Genomic DNA, 25,423 nt, shown 5'->3' on the forward strand with positions numbered 1-25,423 from the left:
TAGTGTTGGCAGTAGCAAACGTTGTTTAAACCAATCAAATGTGTTATTGACATCATAGAAACCAGATGGATAACTGTGAAAATATTATTCACCTTGTAAAAGACCTGCTAATAGTTGTTATTGAGAGTTGGTTTGTCAGTTTCATAATCGTGAAGAGTTGCTTTACCAATGGTTGGAAATGTTGGTTGGTAGATGACAAGTTAACATTCGCTTCCAGCAGATGCTGATATCGCAAACTAGGTAGTTGTTGGTAGTTGTAGTAGTTGGTAGTTGGATTTGTACCAATGGTTGCAATGTCTAGTGTATAGCTTTATAGCACTTGTAAGATTATCTTCCAGATTATTTGTGTCGGTTTTTTTTACTCTGCCATCTTCAGATCATTTTTTATGGAAAAAATATATGTTGTATTTAAGTAGAGAGAATTAGATTTAAAGTTTGGATTCTGGGAAATAAGTCAAGTTGTTGGGTTTTAATACTTTCCTGTGCAGGTAGATGCTAAGCTGAAAATAATTTTGGAATGAAGCCTTCTTTTACTTATATTCATTTATATTTTTACAAATTTTTGATTTGATATTGAATTATCCGTTTGTATAAGTGTGGAATATTGGAATTAAGATTCTGCAGCTATGTTTTTTGAAAATTAATTTTGGAATTTTTTTTCTATTTTCAGTTATAATGGTAGTTGGTAGTTCTGTAGTAACTGGTGCCGTCATGTTGCTAGGACCAAATTTATCCTGGATACAAAACCATTCCTTACCAACGTCTAAAACTACCATATTTGATTTTTTTACTGGGCGTTACCCTGCACCACAATCATGTACAGTAGAATGGAACTGGGAAGAACCAATCGTGGTAGGAAAAACAGTTTCCTTCAACATTAAGGTAAGTTTGATTATTTACTCTACAAATATAGGGTGGTCCAAAAGGACGACAACTTTTTCATTTTAGGATTATTCATAACATATCAAGACCATGATATTTTGAAATGATAATTATAGAGATACTGTATTATACATCTTTTCATAAAAAATTTAACTGCATAGGTTGAAACATTTTGAATCAGCAGCAATTCTCAATTCCTTGTCAACTCTTTAATGTCAACTGTTCTTTGATTGCATATACATCATCTTAAAATATAATTCTAGGCTTTTAAAGCTATTTGACAAAATAGTAGGGTTTAAGAGAAAATATGGCACTAGCTTTCAAAAGCGTTGTCCACATCAATATGAAATATATTTTGCTTTTGTGGGGGAAACATAATAAAAGTAGTCTCTTAATGGATAGAAATGAAGAAATATTATGCGTTGTCGTATAAAATAAAACCTATTGATATTTCGAAAATAAAACACTTTGTCTTTCAGAAAAATATTTAAAAAAATCCCACTATTAACTTCTCAAAAAATAGAAATTGACTTTCCAAACCTTAAATCTAGCTTAACTTTAAATACATATCCCTTGTTGATTTCAAGATCTTACAAGGAAGTATTAGCTCTTAGTTTCTGCTATAACAGGAAGTGTCTTTTAGGAAATACATAAATCCATGTAGAATTAGAAAAAAAGATGGAATTGTTCTTTTCTGAAACATAAATCAAGATATACAAGTAGATTTGGCATTCTCCTAGATTCAAAGATCTATTACCAGGAAGAAGGCTTGAAAGCTAAGTAGATTGTTCAATGAAATTATAGTATTGTATAATCTAATTATGGTTAGTTCTTGTTTCTTCCCGCCGTATTGTATGGACGTGAAATAGTTACTAAGATCGGAATGACCTCCAAATTGTCTGTCTTGGTATCCATTACTGTCAGAAGGTCAGGGAATCAATAGCTCCAAGTGGAAATCTTACCCCGTGATATGACTCAATGGCAGCTCAGTTTATTTTTTTGTCTAACTGAGAAACTTAAAGGGATTGTAAATTGTGTAATGTCACTATCATAAAGACCCCAAAATGTTATACATAGCGTTGTGATAGTTATGTCCTAAAACACTTAGTTCAAGTCGGATTGGAATGGCCATTGATGCTATATCAGTGTCCCAAAAACACATAAAAAGTTTGGAAAACCAGCTGGTGTTTGATCCTGAAACATGGTGCTTTTGCACGGTCATTATAACTATTAATCTTCTCAAAGTCATTGACTGAATGCATGGATAGAATCATAATCAACATAGCTTACAGTTTGCATTTGACTCTAGGTCATATCCCTTGAAAGATAGGTCAATGCTCTTGGCAATGGACACTAAATGAGACAAGCATGTGACTTTAGGTCAAATCCTGTCAATAGTCTACCTTTCAACTGTTTTAAACTGAATTGACTTGACTGAAGAGAAGATTGTGAATTGAAAATGAGAGGATATTAATTATTAATGTGTCCATCAGTTATTTCTTGACAGCCTGTATCACGAGTGCACACATACCTATAGTATATCTATCATGTAATAACAATAACAGGAAATTTACTCTATGTTGAAATAGTTCTCAATTTATTTAAAAAAAATACAAATACAGTAAAAATAGGGTTTGAAATATGTTTATATTTTTGACATATTTAGTCAGTAACATATTTCATTGAACAGCATATTTCATTCACCAGCATATTTCAATCAACAACATATTTAAGTCAATAACATATTTAAGTCAATAACAAATTTAAATCAACAACATATTTAAGTCAACAACATATTTAAGTCAATAACATATTTAAGTCAATAACAAATTTAAATCAATAACATATTTCAGTCAACAACATATTTAAGTCAGTAACATATTTAAGTCAATAACAAATTTAAGTCAATAACATATTTCAGTCAATAACATATTTAAGTCAATAACAAATTTAAGTCAATAACAAATTTAAGTCAACAACATATTTAAGTCAATAACATATTTAAGTCAATAACAAATTTAAATCAATAACATATTTCAGTCAACAACATATTTAAGTCAGTAACATATTTAAGTCAATAACAAATTTAAGTCAATAACATATTTCAGTCAATAACATATTTCAGTCAATAACAAATTTAAGTCAATAACAAATTTAAGTCAATAACATATTTCAGTCAATAACATATTTAAGTCAATAACAAATTTAAGTCAATAACATATTTCAGTCAACAACATATTTAAGTCAATAACAAATTTAAGTCAATAACATATTTCAGTCAACAACATATTTAAGTCAATAACATATTTCAGCCAATAGCATATTTAAGTCAATAACATATTTCAGTCAATAACATATTTACGTCAATAACATCTTTCTGCAGTGTTGGTTTGTGTTAACTTGTCTTACAAGCTATTTTAAGAGATGGAAATAACATTGTATCAGTTTTGTTTTAGAACCTAATCTATAATTATTGAACCAATAATCAGAGGTCAGAATAATGACACACAGACGTATTTATGGTTATTTAATTTAGTTATTAAACTCTGGAATTTCTTTTTCTGGTTATTTTCTAGTCTAGTCCTCAGTTAAAATACATTACTCTTTCTGATTCACTTAATCTTTTGATATATCTGACTGGACTCTTATAGCTCCTATAGATACATCATTATGGTCAGACTGTTCTTTAAGAAACTTGATAGTATCTTTTATCACTTGTTTCCTCTGTTTTATCCCATAACTCGTGGATTTCTTAGTTCCTTGACTGGCTTCTTATAGATACATCCTTATGGTCTGACTGTTCTGTAAGAATCTTCATAGCACAGTTGGGAACTCATTTCCTCTGGGTTTTTTCCACAAAACTCATGGATTCTGAGTTCCATGTTTGGGTTGTTATAGATCTTATAGGAATAACATTAAAGTCAGACTGTTCTTTTAGAATCTTGATAGCATCATTTAGCACTCATTTCCTCTGTTTTTTCAAATAACTCTTGAATTCTTAGTTCCATGACTAGTTTCTTATAGATACATCATTACTGTCAAACTGATATTTTAAGAATTTTGATATGACTGTTAAGCACATGTTTTCTCATTTCCAAAACATATGTTTGTCTAGTTCAATTTGAATCCCAACCTCAGATTAGATTTCTTCAGAATTTTTTGCTTAATTCACAATCTTTATCTTTTTATTCAATAAAATTCTGAACAAACTGTGTCTAATTCTATATTTTTCAAATCTACTTGCGAATACGAGAAAAATAAAACCCATGAGGAAAGTGAAAATGGCATTTTAATTCAGAGCATGATTTGATAAAAATAAAATTTTCCGATTTACTAAATTGGATTAGATAACATGCATTATGGGTATAAAAGAAAAACAAAATGATCAAGAATGGCAAAAGCAATTCCATTGAGAGATCAGTTATATTTGCAGTTTCCTAAAACTTACGGTTTCCTTATTCATGGAATTATCCAATTATATTTATTGTGTGTACTTTGACTCTGTGTAAATTGGCTCAATACACCTAATAATACGGCAAATCAAAGAGGGCCATAAAATTAATGAGTTATGCTAGAGATTTATTTGGTAGAAGGATATTAATGCTGAACATTTCTACAGACTGGATGATTTATGATTGGTTTAGTTATTAGATAGACTAGGTCTATGGTGCTTCCAATAAATCTCCTAAAACGATCACAGAATTTAGACATGGTTGATATATCTATTATTGCAAGTTATGAAATATGGAATTGATGTCAAAATGAGATGAGTGAATGAATTTCTGTAACAAAGCCTGATAGACAGTTGTCTTTTTTTTGTGGTATAACAAATTTCTCAGCGATTCCAGAAAATTGAGTGAACAGTCTCAAAGCAATTACAGAAAGCTGTTTTAACAAAGATCTTGGCTGACAAGTAATTTACAGACATGTAGCTACCAAAATTGTAATTTATTATTCAAAGTGAAAAAATGATCTTATCTGAAACCATAACAAAAACATTGACATTGTTTTGTGTTAAAATTGCAACAAAAAATCAGAACTATGGAACTATAGTGAACACTTGAAAAGTTCGAAGGTGCCAGTGATCCAGAATGATTTGAATATAAACATGATGGTTCAAGAGACATTCAAGTTGTTTTTCTGTTCAGATTTCTATGCCACCAAAAAGGGACATAGGATATGTTTTCCTTTCCATTTCAAGTTAGAACAAACTATGCAATCTTCTTTGAGTTGATGAAAGAAATCAGAGAGTGATGTTGTTAGAGGAATAATGAAGAAAATAAAACTCAATGTTTTTCAAGTGGTGAAGTCAATTATGTAAATTATTATTCAAGATAGGATTTCTTGAAGATAGACTTCATGGAACCTAGATGTATGATATTTGATGAAATATTCTTGATAAATATTTTCTCAGAAAAGTTCAAAGCTGGAGGAAGAGAAATTATTGATTGAGAAAATTTGGTTGATGCTTGAATAGTTAGGAGAGAAATTGGGCTGATTGAAATCATCTCAATTATATTGCTGAAAGTACTTTAAGAGATGTTTGTTTTAAGATAGAGGAAGAAATCTTTCTTAAATAGAGGAAGAAATTGCATTTTAAAAAAGAATTTTACAGTTGTGTGTACATGGTGTTGTAACTTCTTTGATGATTTTGGTCATGATTTGAAGCAATGTATTTTATACAGATAAGACCATTGCCATAATTTTGGATTGGACACTAGAAAATGTGTGATTTAAAATGCTATTTATTGGTATTAACATATAAAACCTGTGCTGATATACATGTGACAATATAAAAATGTAAGTTTGCCATGTCCTGTTATGATTAAGTAGCTGAGACTGTGGTTTACTTTATCTAAATGGCTTATGACGAATGGAAATTTAACCCATCATAAGAGATTTGCTGTACTTGTATAATATTGTATGTTGGAATATGTAATAATATCAGATGTATTGAAGAGAATGTGACCATAACATTGCTGAAACAAGCACAATAACAAGTTGTTTCTGATGAACATCCTGGATCTAAAAGGACAAAATGGAGAAGATTATGAAAATAATTATTATTCAAAGAAGTGATTGCCATTACATCATTGCATTTCCTTTGAATATAGTTGGGATTTTATAATTACTTGAAATCCTTTATATGTGGGATGTATATCATGAAAATCGTTGGCTTCATATTTCTGGAGATGTGAACTTTTGTTGTCCACCATTTCTGTGTTTCAGACAGATGAACTTAGTCAGTTCATGAATTATTCCATTTTGTCCTGAAACTTTTATAAAGTAATTAGAATTCTGCCATCTAATCTAAAAAATGTTGGCTGGGTCATATTATCTTAAATAGCTTCCAGCAATTTCATTATCCTAACCAATTTTGTTATTTTCAGTTTTTCCAGAAGAATGGAAAAGAATATCCGGTGTCAACTTGTGATAATGTACTGGTGGAGATCATGCATCAAGGAATTAAAGTCGGACATAATATGGAGTTTGGATTTAAGGAGCCAGATTTGTCCAATATGGCTAAAGTCAGTTTTACTGTTCATAAATCTGGAACATACACCATCTCAGTCATGATTGGAGCTAGACATATTAAAGGAAGTCCTTTTAATAAGGTTTTTGAACCAGGTAAGAACTGAAATTCCTGTTAATCAAATTTAGATCAAAGTAAATCTGCAATTGAAAAACAATTAAAAAGTAAAAACTTTTAAAGGGGGAGTATGCACTATCTTCAAAATAACAATATTGTTAAAAATCATTGCCTTGAAAATACTCCACTTTTCAGTGACATAATAATAATATTATCTTAATCAACAAATTTTGCAATTTGAGAATTTATTTGTTTATTGTTTTGTTTCAAATTCAAGACCTATAGATGATGTTTTCTGCTATTCCTTCTATTGGTTAATTTAGCAAAAACTTTTGAACCTGAAATTTGTTCTGACCTTGAGGAGGTTTCGAACCCAGATCACCCTAGACTAGGAAAAGACAATCCCTACTCTACTGACTGAGCTATACCACTGTCACTTGGTGTTAGTTTACGGTTTAAACACTAAAATTGCTGCTGTTGTATTTAACAGCCCCTTTATTTCATATCACAGGACCGATAGATGCTGGTAAAACAGGGTTTATGAATTATAGTTCTACTGTAGTTTGTACAGCTGGCACATCACATCCCCTTACTATAGAAACCAGAGATAGTTTTGGTAATCTAGCAACATATAAAACAGATCAAAGTAACTATTTTAAAATCAGAGTCAGAGAGGTAAGTTTTTTATTGAAACTTCTTTGTTTGGATGAATTTGATTTGAACAAGATATACTTTTAAACTTTTGGAACTTTGACCTTTATTTCAGTTTATTCTTTGTAATATTATATTTTCTGGTTTCTTATTTATCGCCAATGTGTTAATTGTACTTCAGTACACATAATGTACTTCAAAAACTGAAAACCGAAATTCTGAAAACTTGCTGTCAATATGTCTAACCTAAAATGGTAAATATTTTTAATTCAGGCTGGTACCAATATACGCTATATACCGACAACTCAGATTATATATGACCCCACGGGGAAACGTTTAACTATGCATATAAAAATGGACAGACAAGGCTGTTATCAAGCAACAGTCAGTTATGGAGATACAAAATTAAAAAATGGAGATTTTAATATCTTAGTTTTAAGTCGTAAGTAAATGTTTTTATTGTTTGTTATATTACAATGTTCATCAATAATTGCTTGTGAAAGTATATTAGTTAGGTATTGGCAGAGTTCAAATTTTGTTAATCTGTTGTTGACTCATTGATGGTGTATTGCCTTGGTTCTGAAATTTTTGGACAATATTTTTTAAATATTTTCCATGAGCCATCTTAGGTATTTGTTGGTAGAAACTTTCAAGTGCCAGATATTGCTTGGTTTTAACAAGATATACTTTCTAAATCAGAAAAAATGCAATTACGTCAATTTTGTCTTTTTATCACTCTAAATAAGTCCAATGCTGTCAATTATTTCATGGGTGAAATATATATATTTTCGTACAATTTTTCATTTCAATATTTTCTATTTTTATCTAATCATATTGTTATTGTAATATTTTTTATTTGTAGCTGATGAAATGGTTCATGTTAGTAAAAATTTAATTAAAAAAACACACAGTATATATTATGAAGCTAGGTTGATATCGTATAATCACGAAAAGTTAGATAAACCTAAAAAAGTTTATGTATATATTTCACCAAAGGTAAGTGTCACAAAGGATATTCCTTTAATGTTAATGGAAAGTTTTATAAGAGATACTCTATTATAGAAGCACTGGCCTGGGTCACAAATAGAGACTATGGATTTTCACATTGGAATACATCAATTTGATAAGAAGTTACCTACTTCTGGAGAGATTTACAAGATAAACAAATAATTCAGAAATACAAAGTGATTGTTTCAGGGAGTTAATGAAAGGGGATCTAATCTACCATGAACTAGAACATTACTCAGATTTTTATTCATACTACTTCTTGCTTTTATTGCAACAATATACATAGTCATCATTGTCTCTCTCTGAATCAAACTTTCAAGTATTTTTTTTCTGTAAAATATGTCGTTTTTAGTGCACCAGTCAGACATGGATAGCTTCCATAACCTTTTAAATTATTTGTGTTTTTTTTTTCAGCAATTAACACTTAAGGAATTTTATTTAAAGATTATTGGTAAAAAACTATATACTTTTAGAGTGTGTCCCTCCACGAAGGTAAACAAATTAGTAATTCATTTCATCTTTCATCAACCATCCTATTCTGTGAATATTTTTATAATCTGCTATGAATAAATGAATATATTGAATATAACTTTGTCTAAGATATATGGTAATCTATTAGATCTGCAGCATATTGGACATTGAAAGGGGTTTAAAGTTGACACTGAGCTGACTCTCTCTAGCAATGAAAGTGATATCTGAATATTTCTTACATTTAGGAAAATTCAACAATTTAACTTGCTATCAACTGAGATATTCTATGTATCATAGTTTAATTTCAGTGGGTAAAATAGTTAAAGATGGGTTTCCTTATTTTTTAGTGTCATATTAAGCAAACTATTTGATTAATTGGTGTTTTTAATGAATTATCATATATTTTAACCATATCATTATATTCTTATTGAATATAATTATAAGCATTAGCATTTTCATTTTCATTTTCATAAATGAAAATAAGGGAACCCATCTTTAAGAACTTTCATTGCATAATCTTTACGTCTAATTTCTGAATATGATTGTTATTTTATTGTTTTTTAGTTTTATTTTAATGGTTATAATAACCACTATGAAGCACCAACATTTACAATAGACGATGGTTCTCAGCCTCCTATAGTTATAGCAGCTAAAGATAGAAATGTCATAGCTGCTACCTTTACTAGTTTTCTACTCAAAAATATAGGTAAGTAATTCAGATTGGGGTGTTCCCAGCCTCATGGACTAGTGTACCTGAGGGTACCAGTATGGCACTGAAGGGTATCAGTACTGCTAACAACATAAAGGTAGTACATGTACATTAAGTCAAAAGATGAAGTAACCAGAGGCTTATGTTAACCAGCCTAAAGACGTCTAGATATTTGTTTTAATGTATATAAATACCAGTATTAAATTTTATGATGAAATTAGAGTTTCAATTTGATCACTATTTTTAAGAACTCAATTTTTATAATTTTCACTTTAAATTTAGTATTAAGAATTTAGTATCCAATTTAGCTAAAATTGACTATCAATGTTAAACTTGTTACTGACTCTTAACTTTGTGTCTAATTTCAGGCGGTTCTGAAACATTTTTAGATAAACAGACATTTTTCCATCACGAAGTTCGTCAGATTCATTCTCGGAAAGCTCACTCCTGTTTACCTATTAAAATAGACAGGTCGAAATTATTACTTAGTGTAAGTACCATATTAAATATCTACTATCAGGTGCTTACAATTTATAGAGACTTTAAAAACAGTGTTAAAGTGAGAGGAGAATAGTATTTTCACATAAAAAAAGCATCCTAGGTCATGAAGTAAGATACAAAAACAAAGGGTTTGAGATGGTTAGTGTAAGCAATTTCCCATTTGTTTGGATGTACCATAAGATCCTCAACCAGTCTCACAAGGTAAATAACTCTTAACACAAACTTATCTTTTGAGCTTATAGATGTATATTGTATTTCCAGTCATATAAAGCAACGAAGAATTTTGAATTATCTGATTGGTGTAAAAGATTTGAGATAACGTTTGTTGGAGAAGAAGGTAGGTTGAAATTTTATGAAATTTTTTTATTATATTACAATAAATCAGACATTCAAATTAGATGTAGGATAAATCATGAAGTTTTTTCAGATATTAAAGAAAGAAATGCCTAAAACAAACAACCAAAGCTACATTTTTGTGAGTAATCATGTACTGTATAATTGGGAGTATAATACGCATATATAATAGGCAACACTTCTTACTCTTAAATTAATGAGGAATTATTCAGTTACACAGGAAGTATTGACTTCATCTGATCCCAGGATATGGCATATCATATTAATCAATTGTGTTATAAATTTCTTATAGAGAAATTACTCAATATCTATTACAGGTTTAGATTGGGGTGGTGTTAGACGTGAATGGATGGAATTATTATGTACTGAATTATTTGACCCTAATGGTTGTGGGTTGTTCAGAAGATTTGAAGATAGTTCACAAGGCCTGGTAAGTATTTTTAATTCTTCAAGTCTTCTATGTGCAACAAGAGTTTGTGGTCACTGTAAGCTGTTGAAGGGAAATCCATGAAATGTAGGTCTTATGACCTAGTAGTGAGCTTCTTAACCTGCCTTGAAGTGCTCCATGTTCTTGTTGTATTTAAACAACAAATCCATACCTAGAATACTAATTGTGGAAAATTTTATTTCAGGTTCACCCAAACCCTAAAAGACCAATGAAATTGAAATTAAAGTATTATGAGTTTGCTGGGAAACTGGTAGGAAAGTGTCTATATGAATCATGTTTAGGACGATCTTATCGACAGCTAGTGAAAGCCAGATTCTCTCGCTCTTTTCTAGCTCAACTAATTGGTTTACGAGTCAACTATAAGGTAAGAATATTGATTATCTAGTCTTCGTTAACCAGGCACAAGTTTCACAAAGGTTACGATTGGCACAAGTGAAGGTGACATAGATGATCACAGCTAGTACCAGCCTTAGCACCAGTTGCTCAAAGAGATTGTATGACAATCTTAGTAACAACATGAGACAGTCTTACCCCTTAAAACTCACCATCCAACCAGTTTAAATAGTATAAGATCAATTTGTTAATGTTATATTGTATATATACATATAGCATGGGAGGTCAAAGTTGAAAGGTCATATTTTTGTAATTTCAGTATTTTGAGTCTGATGATCCTGAGTTATATAAAACTAAAATCAAGTTTATAGAAGATAATGATATCAATGATATGGATTTGACGTTTAGTGAAGATGAGTATATTAATGGACAGTTAACAAAGGTAAGTTTCCCAGATTTATCTCTGTTTTGCTAGGTTTGATATAACTTGACATACAACAAAAACACCGCTAAATTTACAAATGAGCTCTTCCAATCATACATGTCCAGTTTCATATTAATAGAAAGAATGCATGTCTGGAAGAGTTAAATAAAAAATTGAGGGGTGACAGATAGATGACTGACACTCGGTTAATATCCTTGTGTCTTGAACATTGTAAAGGTACATTGTTGTTGTCTCTTCAAATAAAATTTACCAATGCGAAAGTTGTAGTGAATATAATTATGTAGTAAGCCAACCTACAAGGTGTAATGGATTCAATGTGAGTTATATTGTAGATTTTGTAGGGATGAAATATACAGGAAATAATCTTTTCTCTATTCTTTCCAGATTATAGAATATATACCAAATGGAAGTCGCACAGCAGTGAATAATAGAAATAAATTACGATATTTAGATGTTCTAGCCCAGTATAGACTGGCATCCAATGTGAAAGATGAACTAGAGGCGTTCCTAAAGGGATTAAATGAGTTAATCCCTGATAATCTACTCAGTATATTTGATGAAAATGAATTAGAGGTAGGTAAAACTCATTATGTTCATGAGAGCAGAATTTTTGCAAAAAATATCCACTATAAAATTCTGAAGGACAATGTTTTCAGCAAGGTGATGATGGATTTGAATTTATAAAACTGTTGTTGAGATTGCCCAGCAGTTCCATGACCTGAATTCAGACCACAAAATTGAAAAAAAGTTTCTGAGTCCCATTTTATTTGACTGTGAAAAATATTATTTTCAGTGTCAGCACTTGTTATATATTATATAATCTTGTGTTTGTGATATTTTGTAGTTATTAATGTGTGGAACTGATAATTATAGTATAGCTGATTTTAAAATTCATCACACAGTGTCAGGTACCTCTCCTCAATTTAGCAAGGTAGGAATTTATCATTTAAAGGCACATTCTGCTTTTATTCAATCAGTTTTTGTGGTATGGAGCATGAAATATATCAAACTGCATGCCAACACATAGAGGAAGATGCCCCTTACCTTTTGTAAAATTTGATTATGAGAAATGAATTCTAATTGAACTACCAATTATTAATAACTACTCGGAAGCAATTTCACAAATGTACCTCCAAAAGCTGTAGAGTTCTAGGTCTGTAGTTCGAAATACTCTGATAAAAATCATGTCATGTATTTTTTAACTAAATTTTGATGTTTAAAATGGTTTCTCTGTCGCAAGGGCAATGTATACAAAGGACATACATATAATATCACACACGTTGAAATTAAAGCAGAATGCCCCTTTAAAGAGAAAACATTGATTGATTGATTGATTCCAAGCATATTGGAAATTCATTTTGAACTCACTTCTAGATTGGCAGATTATAAAAGACAATAAAACATATTAAACTTTGGCACTGATCAAATATTTGGTCCATGAAATGTATGTCTTCCCTTAGAGGATTTTGGGCTAAAATCTAGGTCATGTACCCCTACAGCTGATCCTCAAATGATCTGGCACTGGCTTTGTAAAGTCTTTTACCTTTTGAATAACCAGAAGTTTATATCAACTGCAGACAGCAATCTGCTGGCTAGCCCTAGACTCTGATAATCTTTTACTTTTTTTAGAATTGATATTGATATAATGTATATATTTCAATGCTGTAAATGTATTTTCAGATGTTAGATTGGTTTTGGACGATTGTTGCTGGGTTTACAGATGAACAAATGGCACGATTGTTACAGTTTATTACTGGATGTTCACAGCTACCAGTGGGAGGTTTCTCAGAATTATTACCCAAAATACAGCTGAGTTCGACCCCCATGTTCAATGTTTTACCTACAGCTCATACCTGGTATGTATTTAGAATTTTTCTACAATTTGATAATTGTTGAGTTCATCTTTTATTCTTCTCAAATTTGAGAAAAAATGTTTTAAAGATGGATCCTATCCTATCTTCAGACCATGACCAGTATTTGTCTCTAGAATTATCTGAACCAATATACAGTAGTATCCAATAATGGATATGAATCTTTTGAAACTTCTTTTGAAAATCATCTTTTTCTCTTTTCAGTTTTAACCAGTTGTGTATTCCATTCTACGACAGTATTGACCAGTTTCATCATTCCTTATTACTGGCCATTAACGAGGGCAGTCAGGGATTTGGAATGGCTTGAGACAGGTGTCGGAATTAAATGTTTGCCTTTATGTCTGGAAACAGACGCAAGAAAATTGTGACCACTTGAATATCTGCAAGTGCTTGGATTTGGATCCTTGTTGGTGAAACAGGAGAAAGCCTAATATTGAAGATTAAAAGCTTAACCTAGAACACAGTTTGATACAGATATCAGAGTGAGATTCTGATCTTGTGACATGGTACTGATCTGTGATTAGATAAGATATTTTTTGTGTCTGAGTGATTAACTTAGAAATGAAACTCAGTGAAAGATTATGACTCAAAATGAAAGGTGACAAATTTTTTTGTGATATAAAAGTGCTCAATGTATCAAGAAAATGGAACTAATTTTTTAGAATTTCACATTCCATGTGATTTGGTGGTAGATATTTGTAATATGGACATGTTTTAAAAAAAAAACAGGCTATTATTCACAGTTTGTGCTAATTTACATTTTCTATTGTGATTCTTTGAACAGGATTTAGTAATTGGCTTGAATTAAGAAATAATAAACTTTTATAGAATACAATTACTATCTTTATCACAGGGATGTTAAAACTAGATTTCCCTAATCTTCATCAGTCCATTGCCTGAAAAAAATTGTATTCCATAAAAGAAGTCTATTATTTCTTAATTCAATGGTGATTGTTATTTTTAACAATTTTGGCCAAAAGGAAAGGGGTTTTCCCCTTCTGGAACATCTCAGCTAATGTAAGTGCTGTCAAAAGATAATAACTAAATAATTAAGATTCAGATATCCATTTGTAAAGATAAGTAAAAGTTTGGTATATTTGAAGTAAAGAGGCCCTTGTACCTTACAGATTGCCTATAATAGTGTAATTATTATCAGTATTATACTTGTTCTGTACAATGAATATACATAGCTTTACTTAATATACTTTGGCTAGACAATGTAAATTCAGATGTACATGAATATCGTTGCAGGACTATATTATATGTAGCTGTAGATTCTATTTTTCATCTATATCTTTCTCTAAGTACTGTGATAGTATTTTAATACAAGGAGTTATAAATATTTATATGATAGGTTTACTGAAAAAAAGAGCCTTATGATAGTTTTTATGAAATAGCTCTTAAAATTGTTGCTTTGGATCTAAGTTATTTCGGAATTTTTTTTATAGTCAGTTTCCATTTTATTAGGTTTTAATCTTTATTTTATTTATATGAAATGATAGGTATTGCACACAGTTATTGTTGGCCAAAAGTTTTGGGCATATTTCTTACAATTTATGGTGACAATAAAGTCAGTGATGTTCAGGGTGTGTTTCTTTGAATATTCCCATGACCTTTTATTATCATATACTATAAATTGATCTCTTAAAAGGCTCTGGAATAATTAGTCTGTATTATTTAACTAAATAATATGTGTCTAATCCTCAGGATCCTATATGAATTCCATGACATATGTATTTATATTGTCTTGTGACATGGTCTAATATAATATTTAAAATCAACATGGTCTCCACCTCAGTTTAATTGACATAATATTTGCGCTATGTCTACATCTCTTGCATAATTACATATACACAATACATATACATAATGATAATCTGTGAATTTACTTGGTAATTTTATCAGTAGTTAATATTTTTAGTAAAGGCCAGTGATTCTGATATTTTTATGTCATTGAGTAATTTTTTGTTGTTGTTTAAAGTTATTTAATAATTTATTTAATTTAATTGAGTTTTATGGAATTTCATTTTTTATTTCCCTGGATCTAACAGCCTGCAAATAAAGTTAGACTAAACTGGAGTATCGAAGCAAAAGAATTGCAAACATCACTTTTGCATTTTCTACAGTTTATATCTAAAGTGGCCCTCACACAATAGGGATCACAAGCGATAGCAATCGTATAGCTGCGAAAACAATAGGGGTCACAAGTTTCGAACGCAACTCACATGCAAATGAATAGTGAAGCTTATGACACTTTCATTATTCCCAACTATAAACAACTGGTAATCACTATGGTGTGAGGGCACCTTCAACTACACTATACAACAATATTAAAATGTTCATGATACTCATTCTATGTAGATTTAAAAGAATGTACATGTAAATAAGACTGTATACTTTTATAATTTTACATCATTTTATCATTTAGTTAAAAGGGACATCATCTCAATACAGCATATTGTCTATTATGATGTTATACAGTCATTTGTTCATTTATTCATTTGATACAATGTAATCATGCCTATTGCTATTACAAGATTTTATGATCTCTTGATTTAATTATTTTGTTAGAGTGTTTGTTAATTTGTTTGTGTATTTTTTTAGTTCAGTCTATCTGTATTTTAATAGATTATTTCATGTTTACTGCAATATAAGAGATAATAATCATGTATACTGATGCTAAATTCTCTCTTACCAGCTTATAATCAGATAACTATATCCCATTTAAATTCATTTTGATTGAAATGCAGATATAGATGTTTCATTTACTTTACTGTGGAGATTCTTCTTTTTGTCACATTCTGTAAAAATTTTTTACCCAATAGCATCAATGAATCCTTACATATAGAAAGAAAAATTTTATGTACAGAGCATTTGATTGGCTGAATATTATATTATGACCAAGAACATATGATTCCCTTGACAACAATTTCGTAAGATTATGGATGGCAAATGAAGTCACCCACAGAAAGAAACAAAACAATATATATAAAATATTTGCATTTTGATCAGATAGCCTAGATTCAGTAAGATGTGAATAAAATACTTTGGTTTTTATCTTCCTATTTCGCTAGTGTTAATTTATTTTCCCATAAAAAAAAAATCACCTTGCCTTCATCATATCATGATCAGCTTATAAATAAAACATAATTTTATATATAACTCTTGTATTTGTTTTTACATATTTTTATTCCTGTTGGCATTAGTCATCCTCTGAAGGAGAAATTGACTGCAATCATGAAACCCAAAATACTTTTTGTCAAATTAGTCCACTACACCATTGGGCAATGGGGTATCACAGAATAAACCCCAGGAAAATTTGGATTTTAATTGTCTCCATAATGGTAATGGTTGGGACTCGAGAACGATCAAAACAAATTTAAGGATTTTTTATGCCTTTGAAGTCGAGTTTAATTTTATTTCTTTGTCAACATTATTTGTAGTCTGAATTATTATAAGGGAGGTAATCAATAGACTTTTAATATCTTAAAAGTCAGTTCTATGATGTAAAAAATTCTATAAAGAATTGGATATGTGAATGATTTCAATTCAGTCTTTTGATTGGTCTTCAAAATACCCCGAGGAAGTATGACGAATGGGGTGTGGTTTAGAAACGATGCGCCGGCTCCATGTTAGAAAGGTTGTGCAACAGATTCAGCTTTACGGAAAGTGCCGAGGATGTCGACGTCAATTGCCGAGTTCATTTTGACAGGCCTAACGTGACGTCAAATATAAACAAAGAATGACGTCATACATCTGGCAACATGGTGGATGAGTTCTTAAAAGAACAACATGGAACTCTACAAAATCACAACATCAATTCTATTGATGGTGGTTTTATTGGAGTTTCGTGTATCTGCAGTTTCAACGAATAACTATTTTCGATACAAAGGCTTGATATCGAGAAACCCACCAGGTTGGATGCCGGCATTTGATAAAAATTTCAGTAAGTAGGCTTAGTCTAGAACTAGAAGTAAGAACATTAGTTTATTTATTAACCAAGTTTTAAAACAACAAGATTTTAGAATTAGATCTAATTCCATTTAAAACTTTGAGTTTTTTATTTTAAGAAAAAGAAATAGAAGAAATTATATTATAACTAATACTAGAGTCTAATTTGTCAAGAGTCCCAGATTCTAGAATCTAGAAATACTAATAGTAATAAATAGGCCTAGGCTAGGCTAGGCTATATCAGGCCAGTAAAGCTCAGTCAGCAAGTCATTCGAGTCATCTACCCACCCCCTTTTCTTTTTTTTAGGTACGGGCCTGTACCATATATAATAAAGATACACCAGAAAGGTCCATAGCAGGGTTCTGAGAGTGACTTGACTGATTAGGCCAACAGTAACAGCAAGGCCATATTATTGTCAGAAACAAAGGAAACCGTAGCCATTTGATTTTTGAATTTTGAATTTGACGCACTCTTTAAGTTTAAAAAAAAAAAAAAAAAAGAGATAGATCTAGAGAAACATATTTATTTGCGCATAGAGCATGAAAGGCTATTAATGATTTTCCCTTTTTTAATTGCAGAAGACATGAAGTTGGGAGATAACTGTTATGTTTCTTCCAAAGGTAAACGGGTAAAGAGGAGAGCAAGAAACATGGATCCGAGGTTTAAGGCATTAAGATCGAGCATGCTTGGTACGATAAGTCGTTACACACCTAAAAAACTTAAAGCCCATGTCGCTAACAAAAAGAAAAAAAAAGGGAAAAAAAAAACAAAAAAAGTAGATACCGGTGTAGTAAAAAATACTGTTGAAGATTGTATCCTGTATTGTTGGTTAAAGAGAAAGCCTCTTGCAATGTTACGTGTAAGCCAATTTTATACGTTTTTTAAATCATAATATATAAATCTTCAAAATGAATATAGGGTCAAACAAGGTCCAGTGGCGGAGCAAAAAGGGCCAGAATGGAAGGCGGTCAGTGGGGTCAGCCGCGCCTCCCCTCCCCCCTCGCAACACCGAAAGAAAGTTTTTCGGGCAAAAATCTCATAACTAGGTTAGAAATTCGGGCAATCACAGATATTTCGCCCCCTCGGATGTAAACCTGGCTTAGCCACTGCAAATAACTTGAGATCATTAGGGTTAAATCACGCTATAAGCTGAGCAGGTCGGCGAATGATTGATTTCAGAACGCCTTGCTCTGCTTATATGTGAATGACTGACTGCGCTGCTCTTTTTTGTTTTTCTTTTGCCAACCGGGGACAGCTGGTATTAATTTTAGATTAAAACTGTTCTCTTAATTTTGTAGAAAGGAAATAAGTGTAGTTGTGACAATAAGGCTCTGAAGAAAGGGTTACCCTTTCAGTGTAAAATAAGATGTAAAGCTAATTCCAAACAGAATTGTGGTGGAGAAGCGGCTTTTGCTACGTATAAAACAGGTAATATATCAATTTTTATTCACCTATAGACAGTAAAATATATTTGGTTTTTGAGTTATTTCCTGTAACCCGAGGGAAATATTTTATCAGGACGAGTTTGATTTTCAGAATTTCTAGATATGGCAGTGTCTCAAAAAGACGACTCTTCTTTTAAACTTTCAAAAGCGGATAATTCTGGACAAAAGGCTCAAATTTCGACGGTGAGCTGTGAACACTTTTACTGATTGGCTTATCTTAGAAATTCTCGTATGATTGGTCAAAAAAATGGCCCATCTGCCTCTTTAACTTTAAGCAACAGTATACGATATCTCAATGTGATAAACGACGTACATCGTTGTCTGTGGCTGAAAGAATATTGACACATGAAACCTTTTTATAACCTTGAGGATTTTTATATATATGTTTTGGTTTAATTTAAGGTTATGCGTACTATCCTAAAAAAGCATTAAATAAAGCTGGTACTAAATATGATTCAAGTCGTAAGTTCTCAAAATTTATTTCTATTAAAACTGTGTCTGGTACCGTTCTGAATTCAAAAGACATTAGGTACAGGGTTCGGACACGATATGTATCTTCCATTATATACTTTATCTATAATCCAGCACCATACACCGTGCATGGCACGACACTGTACCTTGGCCATTCGGACCTCTCCGTACATGTTTATTAGTAATAGTAAGGAATTCTACGTCAGAAAGTGTACAAAGTGAGGATAATAATTTGATTTTTAACCAGTGTGGACATTAACGCCTATTTTGACGAAACCCTGAAGGTCTTAAAACATGACGTATCTGCTTATGCAAAACAACGGGGCTAGAACTTTGTCTCTGTATATTTCTATCGTAGGTTTCTACATGGGATGTTACGAAAACCCACCACGATTAGGTAAACGACTTGACTTTGGAACATTAAGGATGACCGTCGACTTATGCTGTGCAAGTTGTTTTGACTTGTACCACCACAATTTTGCTGCTGTTACAGTAAGTGGCATATGTATCAATTTAATTTCCCAATTAAGGTCCGATTCTCACATTTTCAATTTCCAAATCAGATTCAAAGCTTTCGTCTACAGTTTAAGGGGTGTTCGGGCGAAGTCATTATAGGCTGCAAATGGTAGCCAAATTGATAAATTACAGATTTAAATAAAGATGGCAATAATAACTTAGGAAAAATCCTGCTATTTCAAAGTGTTTCAAGCTATGAAATCTATGAAAAGATGTCTAAATATTATATGTAAATGAGGCCATACATAGAGATTTTATTTTTGTGTTTACAGAATGGAGCATTCTGTACATGTTTTCTTAAAGCCGACACGTTAAAAAAGATAGAAGATTTCCGATGTCAAAAAGTGAAATGTGTTAACAACGTTAAACAATTTTGTGGTGGCGAATATTCAGAGATTCGGGTGTTTAAAAAAACTCCACCATCAAGTAAGTGATACAGCTTGTTTTTGTGACAGGTAACTAAACCTGATCTGAAAGTTGTTATACTTTATTTTATCTTGTGTTCAATAGTGGACAAAGAGACAACCATTATATTCTTTTCCACCTCTAAGTCCACACGCCGAAAAGTGATGCAGACATTTTATTAATGTAATGAATTTGAAACAAGAATATTAGAATTCATGATCTCAAACCAACTGATTATGCTTCGAGGAGCCCGATTTAAATTTCTTTCAACAAATACCAACTTCCAAATTTTCCAATTCTTTAAATGGGTCGTGTGGACATCAGAGTTCAAGATCACGCAAATGATAAAATTATAGATCAAGCCTGAACTCACTCTTTGAAGAAGAAGCTTCCTACTCTGTAAATAGCCAGGTTTGAGGTCGAAATACCATTTTACTAAAACTGTTCTGTTTTAATATATAACAGGTGGCGGTGCTCCTCCTACTACCCGACTGCCTCCACATTCGACATATTTGAGACCATTTATTAGACGTAAGTACCGACATATCTTAACAAAATATCGTGTCAATTATCCATACCCTTATTTCTAAGATCTTAACTATTATTTCCACGATATCTTAACTATTATTTCCCTATTATTTCCAAGATATCTCAACTATTATTTCCAAGATATCTTAACTATTATTTCCAAGATATCTCAACTATTATTTCCAAGATATCTTAACTATTATTTCCACGATATCTCAACTATTATTTCCACGATATCTTAACTATTATTTCCAAGATATCTCAACTATTATTTCCAAGATATCTCAACTATTATTTCCAAGATATCCCAACTATTATTTCCAAGATATCTCAACTATTATTTCTAAGATATCTTAGCTATCATTTCTAGGATATCTCAACTCTTACTTTCAAGGCACTCCAATCCTCATTTCCACGATATCTCAAACATAACATCAAAGATATACCAACCCTCTTAATCTTTATATCCACGATATCACACCCTTATACCACGATATCACACCCTTATACCACGATATCACACTCTTATATCCACGATATCACACCTTTATATCCACGATATCACACCATTATATCCAAGAACCCCAACCCTTATTTCCACGATATTTTAACTCATATTTCCACGATACCGTATCCTTTATTTCCGCGGTATCTTAACCGTTATTTCCACGATATCTCAACTCTTACCTCTAGGATGCCCAAACACATACTTTCTGCTTTGTTTTTATTCTCAGCTAAAGGATGTTATGACTATTTTGATGGTGCCAAAGATAAAGTGAATAAAGATGTAAAATGCAACCCAATGCCATTACCTGACGGTCAGATGCAACAAGCAGTCCAAGTAAGACAATATCCATATTTCGCTTCACAAGGACATTAAAATGGCAAAGTTTCATTATCAAAAATGTCGTTATATATGTGCGGTTTGGACCGGAAGTACTTGGTTTATTTATTTCTAATGTATGTTATTTACATCTATGTATCCACTTGAACAAACTGAATTTGTTTTAAAAGAGTGTACTTAGTAAGCAGCTTGAACGAGGTTTGGTATAGGACCTCAGAAAGACTCGATATTTGTATTATAAACTTTTTGAATACGTATAGGTGCTTAAATCCGTACGGTAGTTTTTAACAACTCAAAAAAAGGAAAATTATAACGAAAAGTTTACGTCAACTATTTAGAAAGTTTTGGCTTAAAAACTTTCAGATATTTCTAAATTTTGGTTAATATTTTTCATAAATTTGAGCAAAACAATTTTCCTACTCACAAAAATCATATTGCACCCTTGATTATTGGAAGTCATGTCCTTTTTATTGAACGAAAGCTGTAAAATTGTTTTAACTGTTCACCAATTTATGAAAGGACATCATCAACTCAATAGTTTTATTGAAAACGTTGCAGGGAAAAAGTCGGCCAATGGGATCTGCTAGAGGAAAACAAGGACCGAACGGAGCTGGTCGAGGAGGTGCTAAACAGATGGATCGTGGCAAATTAGCTGCTGGTAACAAAAGTAAGTACATGAGTATATGATATATTATATATAGAATGAAATTGTCTCAAAATGTAGATATAAGAATATAAGTTCTACTTGTTCAACTTCAGTAGAGGCGCAGGCTGAAAGTAAGTCGGTTGTCCGAAAATCGCATAGCGTGAAACTCTGAGTAACAACCATATGTCCAAACCATACATTCGCTTACTTCTTTCATGAGACCATGTCAAATGATTCTTGATTCAAGTTCTGTTTTAATATTTGTAATATTTCTAGAATGGCATATATAAGATTTGATACGGATCTACAAAGGACGTTCAATTTGAAATTGCTGTCTTGATAATTTGCAAAATCACTATTGTATTGCAAATTTCATAGTTTCTTTGTATAATTGATTTAATAATTGTAATAGGAATGCAATAATAGCATTGGGGACGTGTTGGTGTGAAATGTTAGGTCACAAGTTCAATGGGAACGCCTTTTGGCAATGCAATGCCAGGTCACAACTTCAGCGGGTAATACCTTTTATTAAGTGCAATGTCAAGTTAATATTTCGGTGCGCATGTCTGATGAAATCTGTTTTCGTCTAGTTTGTTACTTGGTATAGTCATGAAAGTTTACAAAGATTTACAACACTAAACTAAATTTGAATATGTAATTTAGAAAAAGATACTAAAAAGAAGAAAAAAGACTCGTCAGATGCTACTTTATATGGAGTTAGTGGTGGGGTATTAGCCGTTTTGTTAATCGGATTTTGTTGTTATCGAAATAGGTAAGTAAATTACAAATGTAAACGTTTCATGACTACTGGACCCTTCCACGACAGTGATGATGGTCTAAGTCGTTTTCATGTCCCTTTTTAGAATCGATTTGTATATACTCTCTGTAAGGGAACTGATTCGAAAATTCTGTGGCAGAATGATTTTGGTTGTTATAAGCATGTCCTTCGGCGGCCATATAATAATTATATTAGTAAAATACAGACTAGTTAAGATTCTGACCTCAAAACGTGTTTCAAAGCTGTCAGGTGGTGTCAGTATGTAATCTTCTTAAACTACTGTTTGCCAAGTGATATCCTATGAAAACATATTTAATTTAACTGTTATTGAAAATATTGTTTATATCTTTCTTAACAGTAAGAAGGCAGAAGCAGAAAAGCTTGAAAAAGAAGAGAGGGAGAAAGAGGTAAAAGCTATAATTGTCTGTGTTAATTTCTTTGCTTTCCTACAATCTATACAATATGTATGATAAATATTCTGGAAACAATGATATCACACTTTGGTAAATAGTTAGGAAATCTACTTTATAAATACCTTTGGTATGATATATTAGTATATATGTTATATTTAGGATGTCTATGTTGTGTTCAGTTTAGGATGTCTATGTTGTGTTCAGTATATACGTTATATTTAGGATGTCTATGTTGTGTTCAGTATATATGTTATATTTAGGATGTCTATGTTGTGTTCAGTATATACGTTGCGTTTAATGTATCTATGTTCATTGAATACCTCGTGTTTAAGATATCCATGTTGTGTTCAATATTTACATTGCGTTCAGAATATCTGTCGTGATCCGAGCATCTATGAGTTTAAGATAATGTTTTGAGTTTATCTGCCCAAAAAATAAAAATCACTGCATCATTTATGTACCTTGTTTCGCCCCGGCAGCCCCATCTGCCCTCATTTCTCGGGTTTACATAGATCTGGTTACCTATGATCTGTATCTTGTCTTACAGGAGAGGGAAGAAAGAAAGAGGAAAAAGAAGAAAAAGAAAGAAAAAAAGAAAAAAGAGCAAGAAGAGGCAGCGAGAATGGGAATGGCGGTCAATCCAAGCTAGAATCATAGATTTGTCTAAATTTATTATATTATTGTTATATTGTATCGTATTACATTGGTTTTTGTTAACTATAAAGATGGAAACTGAATGTTTTATGTATATTGTTATATTATAAACAGCTGTATTATTTTCACATTGGGCTTATTATGAAACATAGGGAATTGAAGGGCTGGTTACAAGTCTGAAAGATATTTGACCCTCACTTCAGTACACTGTTGGTGCAACCAGCAAGGCAGGCAGGCAGCAAATGCTTATTTTCCTGACCTGGTCGCTCTAAATAGACCATAACGTTTGCTTATCATTTATATACGCCACCAATATCCAATATGTCAGAGACTTCTGGTAGACATTCATTACAATGATTGAAGACCATACTTGCTATCAGGAGTACCTTATAGCTGAGTTTGCTACTTCGCAGCACTTTTGGGGAATCCACATAGATAATGATTTTAAAAGCTTTTCCTCATTTCATTGATTGATATCAAGAAACTGGGTATATATGACACGTTTTGATTGGTTTAAAATAGCGTCAATGGAACGACACTGTGGTAGAAAAATTGTTAGATTACAATGGAGAAAAAAAAACAATCGGAAAAAAAGAACGAAATTGTAATCTTATTTAATTGGATTTGAAGGGTGGTAAACTCTATTAATTGTTTCTGTAAATTTTCTAACTATAGGCTAATCGTCGTAAGCCTACCACTATGACGTCGTGTTACTATTTATTTTCTTTGACGTAACGTCATAAACGTTACTAAGTCAATGGTCCATTATTTTGACAACCAAAAACATGGAGAACTAGGAATTTTCAGGATGTTACTTCATCACTACATTTTTATTGTTTCAATTGGTATTTCTGTCAGCTTTGCTGAACTAAGAGGTGGTCCAATTACAACACATTTAGGACTAACAAAACAGCCAAGCCATGGTAAAACAATACCCCAAAATCATAGAGGTAGGCTATGATTATTTTATGGTTATTTTTATGGTTCACCATTTATTTGGCCTTGAATCTGTAGATCTAAATAGTCTTCAGAAGTACCACAATTGTAGGAAAATCGCATAGTTCTCTCAAAACAACCTAATAATTTCACTTTTTTGTTATATTTTACTAAATGTAGGCTAAATGTACGAATAATTTTTGATTATCGAATCCTTCGTACTGATGTCACCTTTGTTGTAAATGAAGCGATTTCATTTGATTGTACAGTAGCAAATATAGCTAATAAGAGGGATCGACAGAAAATCTGTGACAACCAAGCCATAATAATTACTACAGCCATTCTGCCAAGGCTCTGATTGGCTGTATTTGCTGGCATACAATCCAATCAAATCACTGCATTTTGTGATACGAATATGGTGACTATTATAGCATTCTAACGTTTTTTACAAGCCTCTTAGGTCTGCTTTCAGCTCTATTATTCACGTTACATAGAACATGACTTGGACTGTGTCGAGACGATTGGAACGAGCGACATGTAAATGTATAGAGATTGATAGCGACCAATTCAAA

The 25,423-nt window shown here is 31.7% G+C and overlaps 2 protein-coding genes across 2 annotated transcripts; both read left to right on the forward strand.

The window, feature by feature from the left end:
• Nucleotides 1-711: 711 nt before the first annotated feature.
• Nucleotides 712-13,570, forward strand: LOTGIDRAFT_215855 (hypothetical protein; the record flags this gene model as incomplete). Its single annotated transcript, XM_009056905.1, has 16 exons — nucleotides 712-882; nucleotides 6,273-6,510; nucleotides 6,984-7,147; nucleotides 7,397-7,565; nucleotides 7,986-8,119; nucleotides 8,546-8,623; nucleotides 9,167-9,308; nucleotides 9,680-9,801; nucleotides 10,074-10,149; nucleotides 10,484-10,596; nucleotides 10,799-10,978; nucleotides 11,267-11,389; nucleotides 11,777-11,965; nucleotides 12,237-12,323; nucleotides 13,073-13,248; nucleotides 13,468-13,570. The coding sequence occupies 16 exons, from the start codon at nucleotides 712-714 to the stop codon at nucleotides 13,568-13,570; spliced, it is 2,265 nt and encodes a 754-aa protein (XP_009055153.1).
• Nucleotides 13,571-17,055: 3,485 nt separating this feature from the next.
• LOTGIDRAFT_161540 (hypothetical protein) lies at nucleotides 17,056-23,910 on the forward strand (the record flags this gene model as incomplete). The annotated part of the gene is made up of 12 exons (XM_009056906.1): nucleotides 17,056-17,209; nucleotides 17,794-17,843; nucleotides 18,514-18,643; nucleotides 19,063-19,122; nucleotides 19,490-19,623; nucleotides 19,920-20,073; nucleotides 20,518-20,583; nucleotides 21,315-21,421; nucleotides 21,983-22,091; nucleotides 22,734-22,842; nucleotides 23,207-23,255; nucleotides 23,809-23,910. 12 exons carry the CDS (start codon nucleotides 17,056-17,058, stop codon nucleotides 23,908-23,910), a joined length of 1,224 nt encoding a protein of 407 aa, XP_009055154.1.
• Between the last annotated feature and the right edge of the window lie 1,513 nt (nucleotides 23,911-25,423).

This window comes from Lottia gigantea (assembly GCF_000327385.1).
Source record: "Lottia gigantea unplaced genomic scaffold LOTGIsca_29, whole genome shotgun sequence".
Lineage (NCBI taxonomy): Eukaryota > Metazoa > Mollusca > Gastropoda > Lottiidae > Lottia > Lottia gigantea.